The sequence below is a fragment of the Scyliorhinus canicula genome, chromosome 2 (genome assembly GCF_902713615.1).
Source record: "Scyliorhinus canicula chromosome 2, sScyCan1.1, whole genome shotgun sequence".
NCBI lineage: Eukaryota > Metazoa > Chordata > Chondrichthyes > Carcharhiniformes > Scyliorhinidae > Scyliorhinus > Scyliorhinus canicula.
The window spans coordinates 207,935,438-207,962,721 of NC_052147.1; the positions used below are offsets into that span (position 1 = coordinate 207,935,438).

At 46.5% G+C, this 27,284-nt stretch overlaps 1 protein-coding gene across 1 annotated transcript in view; it reads left to right on the top strand.

Annotated features, from left to right (window-relative positions):
• ubr3 (ubiquitin protein ligase E3 component n-recognin 3) overlaps positions 1-27,284 on the top strand; it is a 466,944-nt gene that overhangs the window by 97,735 nt on the left and 341,925 nt on the right. Inside the window, exons 13-16 of the mRNA XM_038790293.1 lie at positions 4,249-4,338; positions 15,325-15,453; positions 15,583-15,635; positions 19,349-19,482. Coding sequence (XP_038646221.1) covers positions 4,249-4,338; positions 15,325-15,453; positions 15,583-15,635; positions 19,349-19,482 — 406 coding nt within the window. The remainder of the gene's footprint in view (positions 1-4,248; positions 4,339-15,324; positions 15,454-15,582; positions 15,636-19,348; positions 19,483-27,284) is intronic.

A 27,284-nucleotide genomic window follows, 5' to 3' on the forward strand; every position in this document is an offset into this window, starting at 1 on the left:
TCAAAATGAAAGTAAAAAGTAGAGCCAGAGCGCAGCTCCACCCACACACTGACATCACTGTAGCCACTTGAGAAGACAAACATTTCTTAAAGTGACATTCCCATGACACTTGCATTGAAACTCCTTTTTCAGCTCGGTTACCCAGAAGTTCAATCCACTGTGAGTAGAGTCCTTCAGTAACAAGACAGTAAACTATTTTAGCCAGAAACCTCTAAATTTTAAAACTAAAACAATGTTTAAGACCAGAGTCACCATCACAATTTCTCCCCTGTAATTAACTTCCCATTGACCCTTTTTCTGTTGCCTATCATGTTGGGACATGATCAGTTCATGGAAGCAAGTGGCCATTTACAATCCTGTAAAATCCCGATGGAGGTTGGCACGGTGGCCCAGTGGTTAGCACTGCTACCTACGGCGCTGAGGACCGGGTTTGATCCCAGCCCTGGTCACTGTCTGTGTGGAGTTTCCACATTCTCCCCATTTTGTTTGGGTTTCACCCCCACAACCCAAAGATGAGCAGGCTAGGTGGATTGGCCACGCTAAATTGTCCCTTAATTGGGAAAAATAATTGGGTACCCTAAGTTTATTTTTTAAAATCCTGATGGAGTTCAATTCCAGGGTATCCGCCATCAAATTTGTGTCACATGGAACTTCATGATAGCCGAGAAGGCCCCATTCCCACATTAATGCATCTCTACATAACCCGGTATTCTTTCAAACATGGACTCTATCAATAACAGCAGGTTTAAATGGAATATAAAACCACAAGAAAGCCGGTATTCTTTCAAACGTGGTCTATGTCAATAACAGCAGGTTTAAATGGAATATGAAATCACAAGATGTAAATGTGTGAAAACGTCTATTCAATTTGTTCACACCATACAATGGCTTGACCTTGCGAGCGGCTGGAGCTTTACATTGAACAATGTCTGGAGTTAGCTCCAGAAAAGTGCACAATGCAATCCACCATGTTGCCAGTGCAATCAAACATTGTATTTGGTGTTTTCATGCTGCAGTGCAAAACCTGAAAGCATCTCTACAGCCTTTGTGGAATTGGATAGAGGCGTAGATGGGCATTCAGAGGGTTCTCAGCATCCTTGGCTCCTCTGCTGAAGAACGTACTGCATCTACGATGGCACTATCTGTTAGTTCTGAGGTGAAGCGCACAGCGTCGTTCACCTCTTTGAAATTTTCCATGCTGTCTTCCTGCAGACGAGTAAACAGCGCCTCGCTGTCGGGTTCATTGCCATCACCATGCTCTTCCTCGTTCTCAGTATCTTGTGCAGGCTTGATCTGTTCGAATTCAGTGTGTTGGAAGTAGTTGGAAGTTGTGGCTTCTGTCACCATCCGACGCGTCATCTTCATCATGAGCATGATCTTGAGAACAAATAGATAGCTTTCTCACAGGTTTAGCTTTGTCTATCTTTTCACAGAGAGATTTCCATGCCAAATGCTGGCTTGCCCAACACTCCCATGATTTTGTGCTCCAGTGTAGTCTAACTCTGCTCTGAGTTGTTAGTGCAGTCATATGACAAGTTTGGCTAATCGGGAGTTACCAGTGCAGTATTTTGGTTTATCATGGATATTGTCCTATGGGTTAGCTATTCTGCCGACAGGATTGGCTGATAACATAAATGGAATTTTGTGTCATCTGATTTTGCCTCATTGTGGTTTCAATGTAAATCACCTTTCAGAGAAACCTAGGGCGGAATTCTCCGACCCCCGGGGGGGTCAGAGAATCGCCCGGGGCCGGCGTCAATCCCGCCTCCGCCGTGGCCCGAATTCTCTGCCACCTGGGAATCGGCGGGGGCGGTTGCCGTGCCGCGCGCGCGGTGATTTTCCGGCCCGTGATGGGCCAAAGTCCCGCCGCTGACCAGCCTTTCCCGCCGACGGGAATCAAAGCACGTCTGGTGCTGGCGGGATTGGTGGCGCGGGCGGGCGCCGGGGTCCGGGGGGGGGGGGGGGGCGATCTGGCCCCGGGGGGTGCCCCCACGGTGGCCTGGCCCGCGATCGGGGCCCACCGATCGGCGGGCGGGCCTGTGCCGTGGGGGCACTCTTTTTCTTCCGACTCCGCCACGGTCTCCACCATGGTGGAGGTGGAAGAGACCCCCTCCCCCGCGCATGCACCGGGATGACGTCAGCGGCCGCTGCCGTTCCGGCGCATGCGTGGACTTCCGCCGGCCGGCGAAGGCCATTCGGCCCCGGCAGGCGGGACGCCAAAGGCTGTTCGCGCCGGCCGGCGGAGCGGAAGCCACTCCGGCGCGGGCCTTTGGGGAGGCCCGACGCTGGAGTGGTTCTCGCCGCTCCACAACGCCGGGACCCCCCACCCCGCCGGGTAGGGGAGAATCCCGGCCCTAGTTCTTAAAGCTACCATCATCCCAAACAAAAGTCCTGTCCCCCAAGCACATGACCATTGTTGTAGAGAAAAACATTTTCTTCTGTGTGGAACATTGAGGACAAGGGGACATAACCTTAAAATCAGTACAGGCCATTTAGGAAAGAAGTTAGAAAATGCAGTGGCAGAATTGTGGAATTCTCTTCAATCAAAAACAGTAGATCATAGCCCACATGGTATTTTTAAATCTGTGATGAATACATTTTTGCTAGCCAAGAGATATAGAACCAAGGAAGGCAAATGGAGTTAAAATATTGATCAGGTATGGTCTCATTAAATGGGATGAGTCAACATTTAGGAAGGCAAATTCAATGTTAGCATTCATGTCGAGAGGGCTAGAATACAAGACCAGGGATATACTTCTAAGGTTGTATAAGACTCTGGTCAGACCCCATTTGGAGCATTGTGAGCAGTTTTGGGCCCTGTATCTAAGGAAGGATGTGCTGAGCTTGGAAAGGGTCCAGAGGAGGTTCACAAGAATGATCCCTGGAATGAAGAGGTTGTCATATGAGGAACGGTTGTGAATTCTGGGTATGTACTTGTTGGGAGTTTAGAAGGATGCGGGGGGATCTTATTAAAACTTACAAGATACTACGAGGCCTGGATAGAGTGGATGTGGAGAGGATGTTTCCACTTGAAGGAAAAACTAGAACCAGAGGACACAATCTCAGACTAAAGGGACGATCCTTCATAACCAAGATGAGGAGGAATTTCATCAGCCAGAGGGTGGTGAATCTGTGGAACTCTTTGCTGTAGAACACTGTGGAGGCTAAATCACTGAGTGTCAGAGATAGATAGGTTCTTGATTAATAAGGGGATCAGGGTTTAAGGCAGGAGAATGGGGATGAGAAAAATATCCGCCATGATTTAATGGCAGAGCAGACTCGATGGTCTGAGTGGCCTAATTCTACTCCTTTGTTTTATGGCCTTATGATAGACTTGAAGGACTGAATGGATGACTATTATGATGTGAAATTCTTGCACAGTAATGTACTATCATTTTTATAATTCTTTAAAATTCTTGTCAGTTAAATCATATTGGTGAGTAGATGTGTTATTGTCACTACAAATATAAATCATATCCTTCCAAAGTGGGCTGTGCCAGAAGCAAGTGGGGTATTATCATTTTTGCGAGAGTTGTAAAGAAACTGAATTAAGAAAAAAATTATCATGTGATTCCTGCTTTTGAATATTGAGGTCAGTGTTTCCTTGGCAAAAATGGCCGACTATAAACAAGCTAAGCCCCATGATCCTGTTTTTGAGTAAGGGTGGTAGGTGCTCCAGAACACCAACTCCAGGTTCCCTTCCAAGGCACATATCTTCGGGACTTGGACATGTATTGCATTTCCTTCATCATCACCGGGTCAAAATCATAGTACTTCCAACCTAATGTGGGAGGTTCTTCACCACATGGACTGCAGCAACTCAAGAAGGCAGCTCACAGCCACCATCTCGAGGGCTGCTGGGGATAAACAATGAATGAATGAGCCATTCAATATGACTAACACAATTGTTAGTGATGTCCCCATTCCTGTAATTAAAATAAACTCTCTTCAAATGTAATGTAATCAATGCTAAGATATAAAGTAGCTGTATAAGGCATATCTTTGCTATACTGCCGCTAATGAAGATCAATAGAATTTGTCTTTTAAATTGTTGCCATGTATTGGTTTAATAGTTTGAATAACTTTACAAGAAATTTTGAAAGATGCACACTGCAACCGAAGATGCTTAATGATTATTTTAGAATTTGTTAAATAAATGTAATGTTAATTGAAAAATAAATAATTTAACTTATCCTCAACATTATGTGTTCCTATAATATGTATGTTGATGTCTTGACCACTTTACAGGCTATTAGATGTCAGCAATTGGATCTTGATTCACTTTTGCCAGATCAAGAGATGTTAATGAAAATGATGGTTCATCCGCTTCAAATCCAGGTCTTTTCATTTTTCTTGTGTGATTGTGATTGTGTCAGTCAACATGATATGCCTCCTGCAAATGTAGTGCTTCTTACTGATTACATTTCTGTTTGGGTTTTTTCTGGTGAAATGATTTGCACAACTGTAAAAGTAACGGTGGCAAATTAAAATTCAAGGGACAGAAAATGTACGAAGAAGGCGGGTGTAAAACTAACGAGAAGGAATTAATGAGTTCTTATGAAAAATACCAATTTTGAATGACCAATTAGGACAGGGGTGGGCAAACTTTTCCGTGCAAGGGCCACATTCAGAAATTCACAATTTTAAAGAGCCGCATAGTATATTAAGTAAAATAATTACTTCACCCAGTTATGATTCTGGGCGCCTCATATAGAACATAGAACAGTACAGCACAGAACAGGCCCTTCGGCCCTCGACGTTGTGCCGAGCAATGATCACCCTACTCAAGCCAACGTATCCACCCTATACCAGTAAGTAACCCAACAGCCCCCCCATTAACCTTAAAAAAAATAAATAAAAATAATATATATTTTTTGTAATGACTTGGTGGGCCGCATAAAGACCTTCGGCCCGCGGGCCGTAGTTTGCCCACCCCTGAATTAGGAGAATATGCAAATTAAAGAAACAAGACTAACCAAGCAAACACTCTCTTGTATGTCATTCTGTACTCCAATTGAAAGTTGCAACACCCTAAAGAGTGTTTCAACCAAAAAATAAATTTCATGTTTCACAAAGCATGACTAAACTCTTCAACAAATTGTTTTGTATGTTTTTTTAAAACAGGAAGACATGTTTACTTCAAAGCATTAGCTAATCTCAAATGTCTGGGCATGGTTTGAGTTACCCCCAAACTCCACAGCACCCAGAACAAATTGAACAACCATGTGTAGGAACATAGGAATTGGGAGCAGAAGTAGGCAATTCAGCTCTTGGAGCCTGCTCTGTCATTCAATCAGATCATGGCTGATCTCTCCCTGGTCTCAAATCCACCTCCCTGCCTGTTCCCCATATATCTTTAACCCGGTTTTAAAATCGGAAATATATCTATCTCCTTCTTGAAACCATTTAATGATTCAGACTCCCGCACAATTGGGCAGAGAGTTCCACAAATTCATCACCCTCTGCGAGAAGTGATTCCTCTTCATCTCAGTTTTAAATCTACCACCTCTCAACCTTTATCTGTGACCTCTCGTTCTAGATTGCCCCACTAGGGAGAACATTTGGTCTATGCTTACTTTCTCAATCCCTCTTAGTATTTTACATACCTCCATCAGAAAACTTCTCATTCTTCTGAACACCAGTAAATATAATCCCAAACTGTTCAATTTCTCCCCATAAGTCAACCCTTTCATCCGCAAAATCAATCTGGTGAACCTCACCTGAACTGCCTCCAATGCTATCGCGTCCTTCCTCATATAAGGAGACCAAAACTGGATACAATGGTCCAGATGTGGTCTCACCAACACCCTACACAATTGCAACAACACTTCTCTACTCTTATACTCCAGGCCTTTTGCAATAAATGCTAGAATTCCATTTGTATGCTGTACCTGCATACTGACTTTTTGCGATGCATGAACAAAGACACCCAGATCTCGGGCAGCACGGTGGCTGCCTCACTGGGCCGAGGTCCTAAGTTCGATCCCGGCTTTGGGTCACTGTCCGTGTGGGAGTTTGCACATTCTCCCCATGTCTGCCTGGGTTTAGCCCCCAGAGTCCGAAGATGTGCGGAGTAGGTGGCTTGGCCACAGTAAATTGTCCCTTATTGGAAAAAATGAATTGGGTACTCGAAATTTGAAAAACAAAAGACATCCAGATCTCTCTGCCTAGACGCATTTTGAATCTACTTTCCGTTTAGTTAATTTGCCTTCATATTCTTTTGGTCAAAATGGATAACCTCACACTTATCCACATTAAACTCCATCTGCCAGATTTTGGCCCATTCTCCTAGCCTATCTATATCCATCTATAAACTCTTTATCGCCTCTTCACTGCTTGCTTTCCCACCTATTTTAGTACTACCTGCAAATTTTGCTATGTTACACTCTGTCCCTGCCTGAGGATAATTTATACAGATTGTAAACCGTTCCGGTCCAAGGCCTGACCCCTGCAACACCCGACAAGGTACAGTTCACCAGCTAGAGAAGGATTCATTTATCCTGGCCATCTGCTTTCTGTCAGTCAGCCAATCCTCAATCCAATCTAGTATTCTACCCCCAATCCCGTGCAATCTGATCTTCTGGATCAGTCTTTTATACGGTACCTTGTGAAACGCCTTCTGGGAGTCTAGATATACCACGCCCACAGTGTTCGTCATTATCCACCTTGCTGGTTACATCCTCAAAGAACTCAAGCAACTGTCGAGCATGATTCCCCATCATGGGCGGCAAGGTAACACAATGGTTAGCACTGTCGCTTCACAGCACCAGGATCCCGGGTTCGATTCCTGGCTTGGGTGTCTGCACGTTCTCCCTGTGTCTGCTTGGGTTTCCTCCGGGTCCTCCGGTTTCCTCCCAGAAGTCCAGAAAGATTAGGTAATTTGGATATTCTGAATTCTCCCGCTGTGTACTCGAACAGGCGCCAGAGTGTGGCGACTTGGAGCTTTTCACAGTAACTTCATTGCAGTGATTTTTTTTATTTTTTATTTTTATAAATTTAGAATACCCAATTAATTTTTTCCAATTAAGGGGCAATTTAGCATGGCCAATCCACCTACCCTACACATCTTTTGGGTTGTGGGGGTGAAACCCATGCAAACACGGGGAGAATGTGCAAACTCCACACGGACAGTGACCCAGAGCCGGGATCGAACCTGGGACCTCGGCGCTGTGAGGCAGCAGAGCTAACCCACTGCACCACCGTGCTGCCCTTCATTGCAGTGATAATGTAAGCCTTCTTGTGACAATAAAGATTTCTCTTTTCTCTTAAAGCCATGCTGGCAATGGTGGATTGAGCTATGTTTTTCTAAATGTTTTGTCATAGATTTTCCATGCATTCATGAGTTTTTTCTCTCTAGGTTTTATAACCATAAGCTTCATTTTCTCATTCTGTGACAACATTTCTATGCTTCTTTGGGTTTTAAATTATCTTTAAAACCACCTGGAACATTTTGAAGTAATAACGTCAGTTAATTTTTCAGTAAGAGGAAGGACATCAAGAGTTAGAACATACAGTGCAGAAGGAGACCATTCGACCCATCGAGAGTGCACCAACCCACTTAAACCCTCACTTCCACCCCTCCTAACCTTTTGGACACTAAGGGCAATTTATCATGGCCAATCCATCTATCCTGCATGTCTTTGGATTGTGGGAGGAAACCGGAGCACCCGGAGGAAACCCACGCAGACACGGGGAGAATGTGCAGACTCCGCACAGACAGTGACCCAAGCCGGGAATTGAACCTGGGACCCTGGCGCTGTGAAGCCACAGTGTTCGTCACTTGTGCTACCGTGCTGCCCTAAGTTAGTTCTAAAGAGAAAATGACAGTAATTGTTGGAGAAATAAAACACTCGTCAATTTTTATTCCTGTAATTTCTTGATGTTTGTTATTGTGAAAGGTTTATGAGTAGGTTTCCAAAGCAGAATTATATATGAGTTGGCAACAAATGATACTTACTGATAATTTTCAAGGTAAAATGAACTAAACTTTACAAAAAACAAGTTTGACATTCGGTCATCAGAAATTCATGGTGTTTGGGGACTTCCAGTGGCGGAATGTAGGGGGAAGACTCGCACGAAGTGGCTCCGCTGCAGAACAGATCTTTTTTCCCCTTTTCTGTTTATAAATAAATTTAGAGTACCCAATTCATTTTTTTTCCAATTAGGGGGCATGATCAACCCACCTACCCTGCTCATCTTTGGGTTGTGGGGGCGAAACCCACGCAAACATGGGGAGAATGGGCAAACTCCACACAGGCAGTGACCCAGAGCCGGATTCGAACCTGGGACCTCGGCGCTGTGAGGCAGCAGTGCTAACCACTGCGCCACCGTGCTGCCCTCTTCTCCTTTTCTTGGCGCCACATGTAGTTTATTCTTCAGAAACTTATGATAGTTATCGGGTAGAGTTATCTCATGCTGAATCTAAAGATAGATTCAGCATGAGATAACTCTACCCTACACTTAAAGGGTAACTTTAAGTGTAGGGTAGAGTTATCTCATGCTGAATATATAACTCTACACTTAAAGCTTTAAGCAGAAACTCGTCAGTGGAGTCTGAAGCCTCTTGGGGCTCAATGGGAAGTAAGATGGCAGAGTTAGTTTCTTGCTGTCCATCCACTCCACTAACGGCCGAGGCTCTCACTAGTATTTTGGCGAAAGATTTTGAGAAGCACTGACAAATCATGTTGGAGGAGCCCAAAAGATCAATCGAAGAGGCCTTGGCCCCCATTTGAGTGGCTCTGGGAAAAACTAGTGAGACCGCCGGAGTCCATGGAATCACGTTGAAGAGTATGGAGTTGGCTTTATCGGATTACAGGATCGGATTGCCGCACTGGAGTCCAGTCTGACTTCGATGACTGGGACCAATAAATTGCTAAGAGCCAAGCTTAGTGACCTGGGAAACAGGTTCAGAAAGCAGAATATCCAGAAGCTGGTGCTGACATAGGGAATTGAGGGCTATTCCCGCATGGAATGTTTCCCGGACATGTTCCTCAAAATGGGTGAATTAGTCAAGGTCCATCGCTCACTGCGACTGAAGCCTCGTGCTGAAGATCCACCCCATATGGTGATTGTGTGATTCCAAAGTTTTAACGAAGAAGAGAAGGTTCAGCGATGGGCAAGGGAACACTGCGATTTCAAGTGGGAAGGCCACTCCATTAGGCTATATCAGGACATGCATTTAATGGAGTAAAGGCTGCTTTGTACAGGAGTGGAGTCAAGTTTGTGATTGTTTACTCAGCTCGTCTGAGTCACGTTTGATGATAAAGACTATTTTTTCAACAGCCAGGAGATGCAGATGCTTTTCTTAAAAGACATGAGTTGTGCGCTGCGCAATTTGGTTTATGGCTCTGTCGATGGGCATGTTGTATTATTTGCATTTCTTGTTTTTTCTTGTTCTTGTTAGGGTTGTGTTCTTATTGCTTTGGATTAGATTTGAGGTTCTCTACTCTGGGGTTTTGTTTTTTATATTAACATATAGTGCTGCATTCTTCCACCCTGACCGCCGCAACAACTCCATGGGTGAGGCGCCGACAATGGAAAAATCCATTGACCTCTGGCTGAATTCTCTGGTCGGCCATAGTTTCCTTTTTTCAATGTTGTTCAACAAGACATTTAGTTGCTGTTGGGACATGCAAGTTAAATGGAATTTTGGATTTTTTCATTTGATTCAAAGTACTGTACACACCCCTGTCAGCATCAACGGGGCCGAGGTGGAGATGGTTAGCAGGTTCAAATTCTTAGGCGTACACATCTCTAAAAATCTGTCCTGGTCCACCCACGTCGATGCTACAACCAAGAAAGCACAACAACACCTATATTTCCGCCGGAAACTAAGGAAATTTGGCATGTCCACATGCCAACTTTTACAAATGCACCATAGAAAGCATGCTATCTGGCTGCATCACAGCCTGATATGACAACTGCTCTGCCCAAGACCACAAGAAACTTCAGAGAGTCGTGCACACAGCCCAGTCCATTACACAAACCTACCTGCCATCCATTGACTCCATCTACACCTCCCACTGCCTGGGGAATTCAGGCAGCATAATCAAAGACCCCTCCCACCCGGCTTACTCACTCTTCCAACTTCTTCCATCGGTCAGGAGATACAAAAGTCTGAGAACATGCACGAATAGACTCAAAAACTGCTTCTTCCCCGCTGTTACCAGACTCCTAAATGACCCTCTTATGGACTAACTTGATTAATACTACAACCCTATATGTTTCACCCGATGCCGGTATTTATGCCGCTACATTGTGTACCTTGTGTTGCCCTATTATGTATTTTCTTCTTTTTTCTTTTCATTGTACATAGATACATAGAAGATAGGAGCAGGAGGAGGCCTTTTGGCCCTTGGAGCCTGCTCCGCCATTCATCATGATCATGGCTGATCATCCAACTCAATAGCCTAATCCTGCTTTCTCCCCATAGCCTTTGATCCCATTCTCCCCAAGTACGATATCTAGCCCCCTCTTGAATATATTCAATGATTTTGCATCAACTACTTCCTGTGGTAATGAATTCCACAGGTTCACCACATTTTGGGTGAAGAAATGTTTCCTTATCTCTGTCCTCATCTCACCTCGGTACACGTGACAATAAACAAAAGCCAAATCCTAATGTGTTTTTCTTTTTCTCCAGTTGGGAGTCTCCCTGCTAACTAGGAAGCTAATTAACGGGAATGGGTTTGGAGGGTTCGCTGTAGCTCATTATAATCACTTTTTAGAAAATGAGCGTTGAATTTTTGTTTTGTTTTGTCAAATGCAGGTTTTAATTTTAGGATAAGTCTTTGTTTGCCCTGCTTTCATTAGTGTTTGGGTGTGATTACATTCGACGGTGATGGTGTTTTTGGGAGGGGAGGGGGTGGGTGGGGGTAGTTTGCTGATGGTATCTTTTGTTGAGGCGTCCCATGCATTTTGTTTATTTTTTGGAAAAAGGACTTGGGGATGAAGATCTGTATGGATCTAAACACGAAGAGGAGCCTTGGCAATACGTTAATCTTGATTGCACCCTTCCCGCCAGGGAAAGCGGGAATGCATCCCATCTCTATAGGCCCCTCTTTACCGACGAACAGTGACAGCCGTGTATACCACTGACAGGATGCACTGCAGTAACTCACCAAAGTTCCTTAGACAGCACCGTCCAAACTCACAACCACTACCATCTTGAAGGACAAGAGCAGCAGATGCCTGGGTACCCCACCACCTAGAGTTTTCCCTCTAAATTACGCGCCACCCTGACTTGGAAATACATTGCTGATCCTCCACTGTCCCCGGGGCAACGTCCTGGAATTCCCTCCCATCAGTAGAGTGGGTGTACCTATACCTCAAGGATGGCAGCGGTTCAAGAAAGCAACTCACCACCCTTGTGAAGGGCAATTGGGGATGGGCAATAAATACTGGCCTAACTAGCAACGTCCACATCCTGTAAAATGAATTTTAAAAAACTTCCTCCGCCAGACTGGTCACATTCCACTTGTGGATCCGTATCCAATCGTGGGCTATCTGGATCCCCAGGTAGCGAAATGTGTTTTGTGCTATTTTAAATGGGAGACTTTTCAGCTCAACCCGTCTCCTCCTCGGGTTCACCGGGAAGACCTCATTTTTGCCCAAGATGAGTTTGTAGCCTGAGAAAGCCCTGAACACTTCAAGAAGCTTCTTGAATTCTTTCATGCCGTTTTGCGGGTCCGAGATGTAGAGGAGCAGATCATCCGCATAGAGTGAGACTTTGTGCCCTCTGCCGCCTCTTCGGATATCCTTCCAACTTCCAACCTCTTGCGTCTCACAGGACGATCGCCAGGCCTTCAATTGCCAGGGCGAACACGAGCAGAGACAGAAGGCATTAATGCCTGGTGTCTGTGCAACTGAAAGTATTCAGAGCTGGCGGTGTTAGTCCGAACGCTTGCCTTAGGCATGTCGTACAGGAGTTTCACCCATGAGGTAAACCTTGACCCTAGCCAAAACTGCTCAAGTATCTCAATGAGTCACTTCCATTTGATTCTGTTGTAGGCCATTTCTGCGTCCAGGAAGACGATCACCTCTGGTGTTTTCTCTCCCCCGTTGGGATTTGTATCACATTCTCCAGCCGTATGATTTTCGCAGTTAGCTGTCTACCCTTGACAAAGCCTGTCTGGGCCTCCGCGACCGTCTCTGGTACGCAGTTCTCCAGTCTCCTGGCCATTACTTTTGCGAGTATTTTTGCATCCGCATTGAGCAGCGAAATGGGTCTGTATGTTCCACATTCCGTTGTGTTTTTGTCTTTTTGGATATGAACGATATGGTGGCCTGTGTTAGCGTTGGAGGCAAGGTGCTCCTCGCTAGCGAGCCTGAGAACATCACCTGTAGGTGTGGGGTGAGAGCCGGTGTACATTTTTTGTAGAAGTCCGCCGGGAACCCGTCCAGTCCCTGCCCCTTCCCTGCCTGCATGGAGTTTATGCTCTCCATGACCTCTTCCAGTTCTATTGGTGCTTCCATCTTCCCCCTTCTGTCGTCCCCCACAACTGGCATGTCCAGTTAATCAAGGAACCGTTTCACCGTTTTGGCGGTTTTGTCCCTGAGGTGTACAGTCCCCGGGAAAGGCCTCAAATGCTTTGTTGACCTTTTTTTGGTCAGGCTACCAGTCGCCTCTGCTGTTCTTTACCTGGGCAATTTTCCTCATGGCTGCTTGCTTTCTCAGCTGGTGAGCCATTTTCTTTCTTTTACGACCTTGAGGTTTACTTCGCACAGCCAATGGTAGAGATAGTGAGAAGGCTAGCCTTCTCTCCATGTTCATACAGGGACCCCCATGCCTGGTGGAGTTGGTGCACTGCCTTCCCGATGGATAGCTGGTTAAAGTCCTCTCCGTCAGAAGCTCTACAGTCGGGGCTTTGGAGTACTGTGTGTCGACCTCCAGGATGGAGTCCATCAGTTGCTGCCTACCCACCCTCTCTTCCCTGTCTCTATGAGCCTACTAAATTGTAATTTCTCCCCTAATCACCACCTTCAGTATCTCCCAGAACATGAAAGGTGAGAGTTGCCTGTTCTAGTTGTTCGTAACGTAGTCGCCTATGGCCTGCAATTTTTTTTTTTTGTGTAGCAGACAACCTTGTCGGCCAAGAAGGGGTATGTATGTGTGTGTGTGTGTGTGTATACTGTGTGTATGTGTGTGTATACATAATCATGTGTATGTGTACACAGCCATTGTGTGTACACAGCCATTGTGTGTACACAGCCATTGTGTGTACACAGCCATTGTGTGTACACAGCCATTGTGTGTACACAGCCATTGTGTGTACACAGCCATCGTGTGTGTACATAACCATCGTGTGGGTACGACCATTGTGTGTGTGTGTGTGTGTGTGTGTACAACCATTGTGTGTGTGTACAACCATTGTGTGTGTGTGTGTACAACCATTGTGTGTGTGTGTGTACAACCATTTGTGTGTGTGTACAACCACCGTGTGTGCGTGTACAACCCGTGTGTGTGTGTGTACAACCATCGTGTGTATAACCACCGTGTGTGTGTGTGTGTGTGTGTGTGTGTATGTGTGTACAACCACTGTGTGTATAACCACTGTGTGTGTGTGTGTGTGTACAACCACCGCGTGTGTGTACAACCGCCGTGTGTGTACACAACCACCGTGTAACTTCTTCTGGCCCTCAGCCAATATCAGCCTTTCTTCACCTTCTGGATGATGCGATCTGCACCTCCACTCGCTTTAGGGCAGCTTGGATCGGCTCTGCCAATTTAGCCAAGGATTCCAAGGGCTCCTTCCTCAGCTACTGGAATGTAGCTGTCAAAAATTGAAATGTGGCTCCCCCACATGAGTGAGTGAGTATCCTGAACCTGACAGTGAGCTGGACACACGCACTCACACCCTTTCACACCCTAATTGTGGTCTTTACTTATTTTACATTTTTTAAGTTAATTTATTATTTTTATTTTTCTCAGCCAGTTGTTTCTTTTCATACGTCAGCTTTTTGTTTGTCGTTAATGTTAACATTGTGCCAAACCTTATCTTTTGAATATTTGATAATCGGTCCCCTGAGTATGAGGAAAATTGAAATGTGGCTCCCCCACATGAAAAGGTCGGATAAACCTGTTATAAAGTGACACCGTGCGATCTTTTCATGTTGCAGTAAAAGTATTAAATTATTCAAGTGAAAGAAAATTATTCTAGTTTATGGAAAAATAATTGAAACTGGGGCAGATGCTTGTAAATATTTTTCAATTTTGAGCAATGTAAAAAAAGTAGTGCTTGCGCATTTAGAAAGAATTGTAGAAATGCTTTAATTTTGGAGTAGTTTATGAACTCCTCCAGACAAGCTCCATTGATGTGCTATGGTTGGGTGCCGAATGATCTTGCCCATCACTGGAAATAACTGGTCTGAACGAGACAAAATTCTGGTGAGACCTGGTTTCATACCATCTTATCCCACTACCCTCTTCGCATGTGCTTAAGGGGATGTACCCAGTTGTGGATCAGAATTTTGACCCACGGGCAGCATGGTGGCACAGTTTTTAGCATAGCTGCCTCTCAGCTCCAGGGACCTGGGTTCAATTCCGGCCTCGGATGACTGTCTGTGTGGCGTTTACACTTCCTCCCCGTGTCTGCTTGAGTTTCTTCCGGGAGCTCTGGTTTCTACCTGCAGTCCAAAAATGTGCAGGTTAGGTGGATTAGCAATACTAAATTTACCCTTGCTGTCCAAAAAGGTTAGGTCAAGTTGCTGGGTTACAGGGATAGGGTGAAGGTGTGGGCATAAGTAGGGTGCTGATTCCAAGAGCTGGTGCAGACTATGGACCGAATGGCTTCTTTTTCCACTGTAAATTCTATGATTCTGAATTAAATACCTTGACACATAACTTTTTTTTAAAATTTAGATTACCCAATTATTGTTTCCAATTAAGGGGCAATTTAGCGTGGCCAATCCACCTACTCTGCACATTTTTGGGTTGTGGGGGTGAAACCCACGCAGACACTGGGAGAATGTGCAAACTCCACACGGACAGTGACCCAGAGCTGGGATCGAACCTGGGACCTCAGCGCCGTGAGGCGGTTGTGCTAACCACTAGGCCATCGTGCTGCCCACTTGACACTTAACTTAGAGGAGCTTCTTCATCCAAATTCTGAAAATCGACATATTATTAAAATCTGTGTGTACACATGTATTTAATCTATTGTGATAATTTTACAATTGAATTTAAAAATAAAGCTTCCAGATGTGTAGACAGGCTAGCACGAGAGAGTTGGCTAATCTTGTGTACAAGTCAATCAGCTTTTTTGGTCTCTGATGGGTTAGTAAATGTGTGAATTAAGAACTGAGTGGATATTATTTTATTTTTAGGCCAGTCTATCGGAGATACACAGCAACATGTGGGTTAGAAATGGTCTGCAGATTAAAGGGCAGGCTATGACTTACGTGCAGTCCCACTTTTGCAACTCTATGATTGATCCTGATATCTTCCTTCTGCAGGTATGCTTAAGTTTGACGCCTTGAGATTTGCTGTGATTCAAGTATGATGTAAAACATAATTAATGTATCTGTTTAAATTGTTTAGTGGAGAAGATCAAAATGTTTTGAATATATTTTTATTTCTCCTAGATTTGTGCTTCTAGACTGGACCCAGATTATTTTGTTTCATCTGTTTTTGAAAGGTGAGCACGAGAAATGATGTGCCAGGATTTTTTAATTCATTGGAATTTGTGATTCTCAGAAACATCTGGTTATCTAGTTTGCAATTATAAACTTGGGTATTATTTGTGAATACGTAGATATTGAGAAATATCCCAATAAAATCAATAAAGCATACTTTTGTTGAAGCATAAGGAATTGGAATTACCCACGTCTGCATTATTCCAATCTTAGCCAGGGCAAAGGTGGGAGCCAAAACTACCTTCAGTGGACTTTCCAAAAAGCAAAGATCATAGTGGAAAAGAATGGCGTTGATTTTTTAAAAATGTTTGAAGAACATAACAAATGCTTGACATAGCATTTATTTTATTTTTTTTTACAGACAATTTTATTGAGGTATTTTTTGGCATTGTAAACAGCAACAATATGCAAATGTGCAAATACCAAATACAAAAAACATAGTGCAAATAACAGTTCCTCTTTTGCAAATAGACCCGCCTATTCTGCCCCCCTAGTCTACACTAATCTACCCCCCCCGCTGACGATTAGTTCCCCGCGAAGTAGTCGATGAATGGTTGCCACCTCCGGGCGAACCCCAATAGCGATCCTCGTAAGGCGAACTTGATCTTTTCCAAGCCAAGAAAGCTTGCCATGTCCGACTGCCATACTTCAGTCTTTGGGGGCTTTGAGTCCCTCCAGGCCAACAGTATTCGTTGCCGGGCTATCGGGGAAGCAAAGGCCACAACGTCGGCCTCTATCCCCTCCTGGACTCCCGGGTCCTCTGACACCCCAAAAATCGCCACCTCTGGACTCATCGCTACCCTTGTTTTCAGTACTCGGGACATGGCGTCCGCAAATCCCTGCCAGTATCCCCTGAGTTTTGGACATACCCAGAACATGTGGACATGGTTCGCTGGTCCTCCCCCACATCTAGCACACTTGTCCTCCAGCCCAAAGAATTTGCTCATCCGGGCCGCTGTCATGTGGGCCCGGTGAACTACCTTGAACTGAATCAGGCTGAGCCTGGCACATGTTGCAGTTGCATTTATCCTCCTCAGAGCGCCTGCCCAAACGCCTCCCTCCTCCTCCCACTTGAGTTTCAGTTCCTCGGTTCCTGTGTCCTCCGCTCCCATAAGCTCCTTATAAATATCCGAGACTCTCCCCTCTCCTACCTCACCCCTGGAAATTACCCTGTCCTGGATCCCCCTTGGTGGAAGGCATGGAAAGGACGGGACCTGTCTACGTACGAAATCCCGCACCTGCAAATATCGAAAATCATTCCCCCTCGCCAGCCCGAACTTCTCCTCCAGCGCCCTCATGTTCGCGAAGCTCCCTTCCAGGAGCAAATTGCCCATCCTTCCCACCACCACCCTCCACCATGCTCGAAACCCACCGTCCATCTTCCCTGGGACAAATCGGTGGTTGTCGCATATGGAGGACCAGACCGATGCTCCCACTTCCCCTTTATGCTTCCTCCATTGGCCCCAAATCCGCAGAGCCGCCACTACTATAGGGCTGGTGGAGTACCTGGCCGGCGGGAGCGGCAGAGGAGCCGTGACCAGGGCTGCCAAGCTGGTGCCCCTGCACGAAGCAGCCTCCACCCGCTCCCAAACCGACCCCGTACCCACCATTCATTTCCTTATCATGGCTATGTTAGCAGCCCGGTAGTAGTTGCTGAGGTTCGGCAACGCCAGTCCCCCCTCGCTACGGATCCGTTCCAGCATCCCCCTCTTTACCCGCGGGGACTTCCCCGCCCAAACAAATCCCAGGATTATTTTATTGATTCTTTTCAAGAAGGACCGCGGAATGAAAATAGGGAGACACTGAAAAATAAACAGGAATCTCGGGAGGATCGTCTGTACTCTCCCCGCTAGTGACAGCGGGGGCGCATCCCACCTCCGTAATTCGCTTCTCATTTGGTCCACCAGCCTAGACAAGTTCAATTTATGCATCTTGCCCCAGTCACGCGCCACTTGTATCCCTAAATACCTAAAACATTCCCCAACCAGCCTAAACGGTAGCCCCCTCAGCCAATTCTCCTGGCCCCCTCGCCTGCACCACAAACATCTCGCTTTTTGCCATGTTCAACTTGTAGCCCGAAAACTGGCCAAATTCCCCAAGGATTTCCATAATCCCGTCCATCTCTGCCGCTGGATCCGACACATACAAAAGAAGGTCATCCGCGTAGAGCGAGACCTTGTGTTCTATCCCCCCCATACCATTCACTTCCATCCCCTTGCCGCTCTCAGAGCAATTGCCAGCGGTTCTATGGCCAACGCAAACAGCAGTGGAGAGAGGGGGCATCCCTGTCTTGTCCCGCAGTATAGTCTAAAATACTCAGATGCCGTCCTGTTCGTCCTTACACTCGCCTCCGGGGCCGGGGAAAAAGTAGCCCGAACTTGACCTTCTTTTTAAACAGGATCTCTTTAATTTGTCTGTAGGCTGCCCTCCTTCTGGCCACCTCCTGGCTCAGATCCTGGTAGATGCGCAGGACACTGTTGTTCCATGAGCAGCTCTTCATGCTCTTGGCCCACTGTGGAACCCACTCCTTGTCCACAAACCTATGGAACCTGACCACCATCGCCCGGGGGGGCCCCCACCCCTCGCGGCTGCCTCGCCTTCACTCTGTCTGCCCTGACCAGCTCCAACGGACGCGGGAAGAAATCATCCCCCACCAACGTCTGCAGCATGTCTGCCACATATGCCATGGCATCCACTCCCTCGGCCCCCTCCGGGAGCCCAATGATTCTCAAATTCTGCCAGGACCTCCAGCTTGTCCATCAGCCTTGCTTGCTGCTCCTTCAACTTTCTAATTTCCACGTCTGCTACCGTTTGGCAATCTGCCTGCTCTTCCACTGTCTTCTCCAGTGCCTGGACTTTCTTATCCTGAGCATCCAGCCTCTGGTCAAGTCGCCCCACCGCTTTCTGGAGCGGTTCCAAATTATCCCGCTTCAGTGCTGCGAAGCTCTCTTTCATGACCTTCAGCATGTTGTCCAGTCCAGTGCTGTCTCCTCCCACTTGAACTTCCACACCACCTTTGTTCAGCCCCTTGTTTGCCTGTTTTCGCTCCCTTCTGCTCCTTAAGTCCATACAACTCTGTATGGATTCAGATCTAGAGTGCTATTGTTTTTCACTCCAGCGCTCAAAAGTTTGAAAAAGACGGGGGAAAAGGTATAAAAGTCTGACCGGAGCGAGAGCCACCAAATGCGCGACTTACTCCCTCATAGCCGCCACCGGACGTTCCCGACAAAGCATTTATGTCATTGCAATTATAACATACGTAAAACATTATTTTTTTTAAAATGAGAGTACCCAAATCATTTTTCCAATTAAGGGGCATTTTAACGTGGCCAACCCACCTACCCTACACATCTTTGAGTTGTGCGGGCGAAACCCATGCAACCACGGGTAGAATGTGCAAACTCCACACGGACAGTGACCCAGAGCCGGGATTGAACCTGGGACCTCGGTGGTGTGAGGCAGCAGAGCTAACCCACTGCACCACCGTGCTGCCCTTCATTGCAGTGATAATGTAAGCCTTCTTGTGACAATAAAGATTTCTCTTTTCTCTTAAAGCCATGCTGACAATGGTGACCTCACTTAAAACATTAACTGACCTCACTTAAAACATTATTAAAAATTCTTGAGGCAAAGGTGTTTTTACAAATATAAACCAATATCTTTTTGCTAATTACGGCAGTTTTATCTTTATGTGAAATTTTATGCTTTTGTGTAGATTTAAAGTGGTGGATTTACTGACAATGGCATCACAACATCAAAATGCAGCACTTGATACAGAACATGAAAGGTCTATGCTTGAGGGAGCCTTAACTTTCTTGGTTATTTTGCTGAGTCTTCGCATTCATTTAGGTAAGGTTGTACAGAAATTTACATGTGTTTATGAAAACAAATTCCAGTTTGGGTGGGTGGGGTGCAATCCCATTTCCCTCCAGTTGTGGCCCATTGTTGCAGCAAGCAGTAAAGAAGACAAGTGGTGTGATGGCTTTCATCACAAGGGGTTTTAAGTACTGAAGTAGAGATGCCTTTCTGCAGTTGCTTTGAACCTTGGTGAGACCGAACATGGAGTATTGTGTTCAATTTTGGTCTCCTTATCTAAAAAAGGATGTACTTGCCATTGAGGGTGTGCAATGGAAGTTCACTAGATTAATCCCTGGGGTGGTTTTATGAGTAGTGATTGAGGTAACTGGGCCTGTATTCTTTAGAGTTGCGAAAGATCTCATTGACACTTAAAAAAGTCTTAGTGGTCGTACAGGGTGGATGTAGACAGGATGCTTCCGCTGGCTGGTGAGTCTGGAGCCAGGGGACATAATGCCAGAATATAGGCAGGCCATTTAAGACTGAGATGAGGAGGAATTTCTTCACTCAGAGAATAGTGAATCTTTGGAATTCTTTACCCGAGAATGCTGTGGAAGCTGAATCACCAAGCACGTTCAAGATCAAAATCATCAGATTCCTGGAGGTTAATGATGTCACAGGATATGGAGCTAGTGCGTGAAAGTAATGTCGAGTTAGAGAATCAGCAATGATCAAATTGAATGTCGAAGCAGGCTCAACGGGCTACGCTCCTGTTCCTGTGTTGCTATTAGGAAAAGCGGGTCCCAACAATGACCCTTGGGGAACACCACTCCAAGCCTTCCTCCAACATAAACATCCAATCACCACTTTCCTATGTTTCTTGTTGCTATTGCCCTTTTTATTCCATGAGCTACAACTTGCTCGTAGGTCTGTTGTGCGGCACTGTATCAGACACTTTTTGGAATACATGTTTACCACATCAACAGCATTGCTGTCATCAACCCTCTCTGTTACTTCACAAAACTCCAGCAAATTTGTTAAGGATATTTTCCCCTTAAGAAATCCATGCTGCTTGGCTGCCAGGTGAAGGTGCTCTGTGCAGACAGCGGTGAAAAAGGTGCAAAAAGCAGAGTGCGCTGGGGCTCCAGGTTGCCTCTTTCATCTCCTTGTTCATGCTGTCATGCCCTTTTTGAAGTGTCCAATACTAGCATCGAGTGGGGGCAGGAAGATCCAATTAGGTGACTACTTTCCATATGTGGAGGTCGCAGATCGTTGTTCAGAACCTTCAGTTGTCAAATGCTGTCCTTCTCATGCTATGCATCTGGCCTTCTACTGAGCTGGATGCCATCAAGTCTGCGTAGCATTCTTCTAATGAGGCATTTCATTGGAGACGTAAACAACAGTTCATTCTGAAAGGTCCAGGCCTGTCTGGTTTCAACGGGAAGTTGATTGTCCAAAGTCTGCCTGCATGAATACTGCCTGTTCCAGCTCTGCAGTTTGCAAATTGCAGAGTCCGGCTAGGTTTAAACTTGGCTTCCACATTTGAGTTTTTAATCCATGCTCATGAAAGAATATCAATATTTCTGTAACATGTAAAGTCGTCATAGCCCCAGATGGCCAAAGCTGCTTTCCCCTTTGAGGGGAAGAGCTGACTGATTCACAGAATGCTACAGTGCACAAGAGGCCCTTCGGCCCATTGAGTCGGCACCGACGCATGAAAGGCCCTGACCTGCTCACCTAATCCCACTTGCCAGCACTTGGCATTTATATCAGTAAATTTGCCTTGAATGTTACGGCGTGCCAAGTACTCATCCAGGTACTTTTTACAGAATGTGAGGCATCCTGCCTCTACCACCCTCCCAGGCAGTGCAGTCCAGACCGTCACCACTCTCTGGGTAAAACGTTTTTTTCTCAACTCCCCCTCCCACCCCCCACTTCGAACTTGTGTCCCCTCGTAATTGACCCTTCAACTAAGGGGAACAGTTGTTCCCTGTCCATGCCCCTCATAATCTTGTACACTTTAATCCAGTCCTCTCTGCTCCAGCGAAAACAACCCAAGCCTATCTAACCTCTCTTATAACTTAAACATTCCATCCCAGGTAACATTTGGGTGAATCTTCTCTGCACCACCTCCACATCCTTCTTATAATGTGGCAACAGAATTGCACACACTACTCCAGCTGTGACCTCATAAGAGTTCTATACAGTTCCATCAACAAAATCCCTGCTTTTGTAATCAATGCCTCAATTGATAAAAACGAATGTCCCATATGCCATTTTCACCACCCTATTAAGCTGTCCGTCTGCCTTCCGAGATCTATGAACAAACACGGCAATGTCCCTTTGGTCTTCGGAACTTCCCTGTGTCAGACTTTTCATTGAATATTTCCATGTCAAATTACTCCTTCCAAACTGTATCACCTCCCACTTTTCAGGGTTAAATTCTATCTGCCACTTATCCATTTATAATAATAATCTTCATTGTCACAAGTAGGCTTGCATTAACACTACAATGAAGTTACTGTGAGAAGCCCCTAGTTGCTACATTCTGGCGCCTGTTCGGATACACAGAGGGAGAATTCAGAATGTCCAATTCACCTAACATCACGTCTTTTGGGATTTGTGAGAGGAAACTTTGGCACTCGGAGGAAACCCACACAAACACAGGGAGAACTTACAGACTCTGCACAGACAAAGCCAGGAATCGAATCTGGGACCCTGGCGCGGTGAAGCGGCTACTGTACCGCGTTTGACCATCCTGTCTCTATCTTCCTGTAGCCCAAAGACACTCAACCTCACTGTTAACCACCCGGCTAATCTTTGTGTCATCTGCAAACATACTGATATAAATGATAAACAATCGGGGGCCCGACACGGATCCCTGTGGTCCACCACTGGTTACTGGCTTCCAGACACTAAAGCAGCCATCTATCATCACCCTCTGTCTCCTACCGCTAAGCCAATTATCAAATCACCCTGATTCCCATAAGCATTTGCCTTCTTTATAAGTCTCCCATGTGGAACCTTGTCAAAGGCTTTGCTGAAATCCATGTAAATCACATCATCTGCACTACCCTCTTCTATACACTTGGTTACATGCTCAAAAAATTCAATTAAATTTGTTCGGCATGACCTTCCTCCGACAAAGCCATGCAGACCATCCCTGATCAAACTCTGCCTCTTCAGGTTAGATTCTCTCCTTCAGAATCGTCTCCAGTAGTTTCCCAATCACTGACGTGAGACTCACTGGTCTTTAGTTCCCTGTCTTGTGACTACAACCTTTCTCAAATAGTGGGGCCACATCCTTGCCACCCACAGCAATCTGGGACACAATTCATCACACAGATTATTGTTAAGATCTGGTACCCACTACTTGAAACAGTAGTGGCAGTCGATTCCATTGGACCGTTGAATAGCAAATTGGACATGTACTTGAGGATAAATTTGCTGGGTTATATGGGACTAAATTAGGCAGCATTTTCAAAGGGCCAGCACAGGTGTGTTAAGCCAAATAATTCCATTCTAAACTGTAATATTGTATGATACTCCTTAGTTTGGGAAGGAAATGTATTGTGTGGAATTTTGATATATACAGACCTGGAATGCCCCAATTTCAGTTACTGGTCTGTGCTAAATACTACATTCAACTTCACTATGGGCATGGGGAGTTGAAAAATGTACAGGGTTCCCATTTTCTGTCTGACGCCTTGGGCGGGATTCTCCCTACTGGGGACTAAGTCCTCACACCCGCCGGAAAACGGGCGGGAATCACTCCGTACTTTTCCCTAGAAAGTCCAGGGTGATTTCCCCGTCCTCAAGGGGCCTAGCAGGACCCTGGCGTGCATCCCGCAGCTCCGGCTGCCGGTGGGGCCCTGCTGTACAGACCGCGGGTCTGCGCATGCGCGCGTCGGCTGTCTTCGCGCCGGCCCCCGCACAACATGGCGGCACCCTACAGTGGCCCGGCATAGAGGAACATAGACCACCTCCGGAAAGAGTACGCCCGCCGATTGGTAGCCACCGATCGCGGGCCTGACCACTGTGGAGACCCCCCGCAGTCAGATCCCCCCCCCCCCCCCTTCCAGGACGGCCCCCGTAGCCAGAACACTGAGGTCACGCCGGGTGGGACCACATGTGAACCACGTCGGCAGAACTCGGCATGCACTCGGCCTGTCGAGCGCGGAGAATTGCCACGGGGGTCGCTTTCAACGGCCCCCGACTTGCATTGCATCGATCACGAGCGCGCGACTGGCGGCGATTCTCCGGTCGGCGGGACCTATTTTGGGTTATTCTCCGCCCCCGCGCCGATTGCGATTTCGGCGCAGAGGGTCGGAGAATTTCAAGTGTGTAGAGCTAGCTGATTCTAACTGAAGAATTGCCATTCAGATGAGGTACTTGATACTTGCGATAACATGTTGAATGATATTTTGGCACCTATCACTGTCTTTAAGAGAAAATAAAATGGAAAAAGCTGAGAGGTGAAAAATAACCTGAACAATTTTGCCATTGGATTGTACTCTCGTCGCTTTCGAGTTGACGTTCCCATTGACGTTCAGTCAATCTTCAGAATATGATAACAAATATATAATTGATTGTTGGCAATGAGGGAGGCCGCAATTTGCTAAAAGGAGGCTTAAATTGTGCTTGAGGGGCCAGAGAGAGTAATTCTCCTTCTGACCCACAAGGAAGACTCGAAAAACCAATTACCTTTTGTAGCTGGCTGCTCCTGTCTCCATTTTGCTGCTAGATATGCCGAGCCCTGTTAACTTTTGAATTTATATTATAATATTGCAAGTAATATTACAATACTACTTGTAATACTACTTGTCCAAGACAGGAGACGAGCAAGCCTCGCGATCAGTCTCCTTTGAATTTTGACAGATGTGAACTTGACAGCTCTCCCCTGACCCGCTCCTACTTGTTGTTTGCAAGGATTTGAGGGGCTGTAGGTTTAATGCCAACATTATTCATTAGTTGATAGTCCAGATCCTGTCCCTTAGGTATTATAAGGAAGAGAAACAAAGCAGATGATCTCTGTGGGTGAACTTTATGCTTTGTTGATAACATTATAAACAGCTTATTTGCTGCTGGTGTATTGAAAGAATAAAAGAACACAGGATCCTAGAAAGATTATTGCAGTAGAGCCAGAAGAAATGTGATAAGTTGCTGGAAAGTCATGATTCCCCTTAAGCAAAAGTTAATTATCTCAGATAGTTCCCGGGTTGTGCTGTGAGGCCACTTGCACTGATTGTCTCTCAGCCACTGCTGACTGCAGTGTGCTGTGGAAGAGGGTAACGTGCCGAACTTTAACGCAGGCTTCTCTGAAAATAACTAATGCTAATTGTTCCATGGGATGTTTCTGGTGCTTGGCCTTTGGAGATCTGTGAGGGTGGTGGTTTCTGGGGCAGGGGAGAAAGTAAGGCAATGACTGCTTCCAAATTCAGCCAGAGAGGTGTCAATCCTTAGTTTCCCATAGCTGTGTTGGCCATAAAGCTGAAGTTTAGGGAACTTGGACTGTTCTTCCATATGGCTCTCACTCTAACCCTAATGTAGAAGAGCCCCTCCCAGCAAACTCTGAGGCATAAAGATTTCTTGTTCCTAGCAAGAACTTAGATAATAGATTTCTACTCAGCGGGTCCATTGTGAAAACCGCTCTGACCATGCTCTTGAAACATCTTCGCCGGGATTCTCCCCTACCCGGCGGGGCGGGGGGTCCCGGCGGGATGGAGTGGCGTGAACCACTCCAGCGTCTGGCCTCCCCAAAGGTGTGGAATTCTCTGCACCTTTAAGGGCCAAGCCCTCACATTGAGGAGCTAGGCCTACGCCGGAGTGCCTCCCGCTCCGCCGGCTGGCGCGAACGGCCTTTGGCGCCCCGCCAGCAGGGGCCGAAAGGCCTTTGCCGGCTGGCGGAAGTCCGCGCATGCGCCGGTATGTCATGGCTGCTGACGTCATACTGGCGCATGCGCAGGGGAGGGGGTCTCTTCTGCCCCCGTCATGGTGAAGGCCATGGCGGGGTGGAAGAAAAAGAGTGCCCCCACGGCACAGGCCCGCCGGCTGATCGGTGGGCCCCGATCGCGGGCCAGGCCACTGTGGGGGCACCCCCCGGGGTCAGCTTGCTCCGCGCCCCCCCCAGGACCCCGGAGCCCGCCCGCGCCGCCAACCCCGCTGGTCAGGTAGGTGTTTTGATTCCCGCCAGCGGGAGAGGCTTGTCAGCAGCGGGACTTCGGCCCATTGCAGTCCGGTGAATCGCCGCGGGAGGCCCGTCGATCGGCGCGGGGGTCCGCCGACCGGCACGGCGCAATTCCTGCCCCTGCTGAATCTCGGGGGGGCCAGAGAATTCGGGACACGGCGGGGGCGGGATTGACGCCGGCTCCGGGCGATTCACCGACCCCCCAGGACCAAGGCCTTTATTCTATTTTCCTAAATGAGAGGGTATAAAGAAAATATCTCGTGATTAACTCAAACTGAAGTATCTTAAGCAATCATGAAAGAAGCAATTGGAAAAGAGTATAACAGGGAGACCCATGGAGCAAAACAAATTGTAGATTACTATACTACCTAAATTTTTAGCTCACTGCATTTTAGGCGAACTTCACTCACTGCTTGAAAAGTTAGTTGTAAAGCCCTGTCCTAAGCTAAACATCAGTTTGTTCATCTAGCCTGTTGCATCCACAGCTCCCAATGCAGTCTACTCTATATTAGAGAGATTAAACGCAGACTGGGTGAATGCATTGCAGAATACCTTTGTTCCGTCCACAAGCAGGACCCAGACCTCCCTGTTGCTTGCCATTTCAACTCCCCATTCTGCTCTCATGTCCATATGTCTGTCCTTGGCCTGCTGTAATGTTCAGGTGAAGCCCAGTGCAAACTGGAGGAACAGCACCTCAATTGCCGATTAGGCACGTTATAGCCTTCAGGACTTAACATTGAGTTCAACAACTTCCGATTGTGAAGTCTCTCCTCCACCTTCACCCCAATTATATTTCTATCAATTTATTTCTATTTTTTCCATTGGTCTGTTTTTCACTCACCATTGTTCCCACCCACCCAGGCCATCTGTACGCTGTTCGGGTTGCCCTTTGACACACTTGCTCACCTTTGCTCTGCCATTCACACATTCTGATCTTTTCAGGTGCCTCTATCAGCACCATTCTTCGTCATTATCACCACCATTTACATTTCCTTTGTATTACTGTCCACAACTACTTTGTCAATCTCCACCTATCACTAACCCTCTATCCCGCCCATGCTCCACGCACTCCCGCCTCACAAGAGCATAAATCTGATCTTATTCCCAGTTCTCTCCAGCTTTGACAAAGAGTCATCCAGATTCAAAATGTTTTTTAAAAAAAAACACATTTTATTAGGGTATTTATAGTTTTTTTAATGATAACAAAATATGGTACATAAACATTCCCATCCCTATCACGTTCTTCGCACCCCCAACAATGAAACAATAGCCTAACCACCCCCTAGATTTCTGCCTCTGCTGACATGTTAATTTTCTCCGAGAAAGTCGATGAACAGCGGCCACCTCCGGACGAAACCTAACGTTGACCCTCTTGGGGCGAACTTTATTTTCTCGAGATTGAGAAACCCAGCCATGTCACTAACCCAGGTCTCCAATTTTGGGGGCTTCGAGTCCCTCCACATTAACAGAATCCGTCTCCGGGCTACCAGGGAGGCAAAGGCCAAAACGCAGCCTCTTTGGCCCACTGGACTTCTGACACTCCAAAGATCGCAACCTCTGGACTCGGCACCACCTGTGTTTTAAGTACCGTGGACATAGCCTTAGCAAAACCCTGCCAAAACCCTCTCGGCTTCGGACTTGCCCAAAACATGTGGACATGATTTGCCGG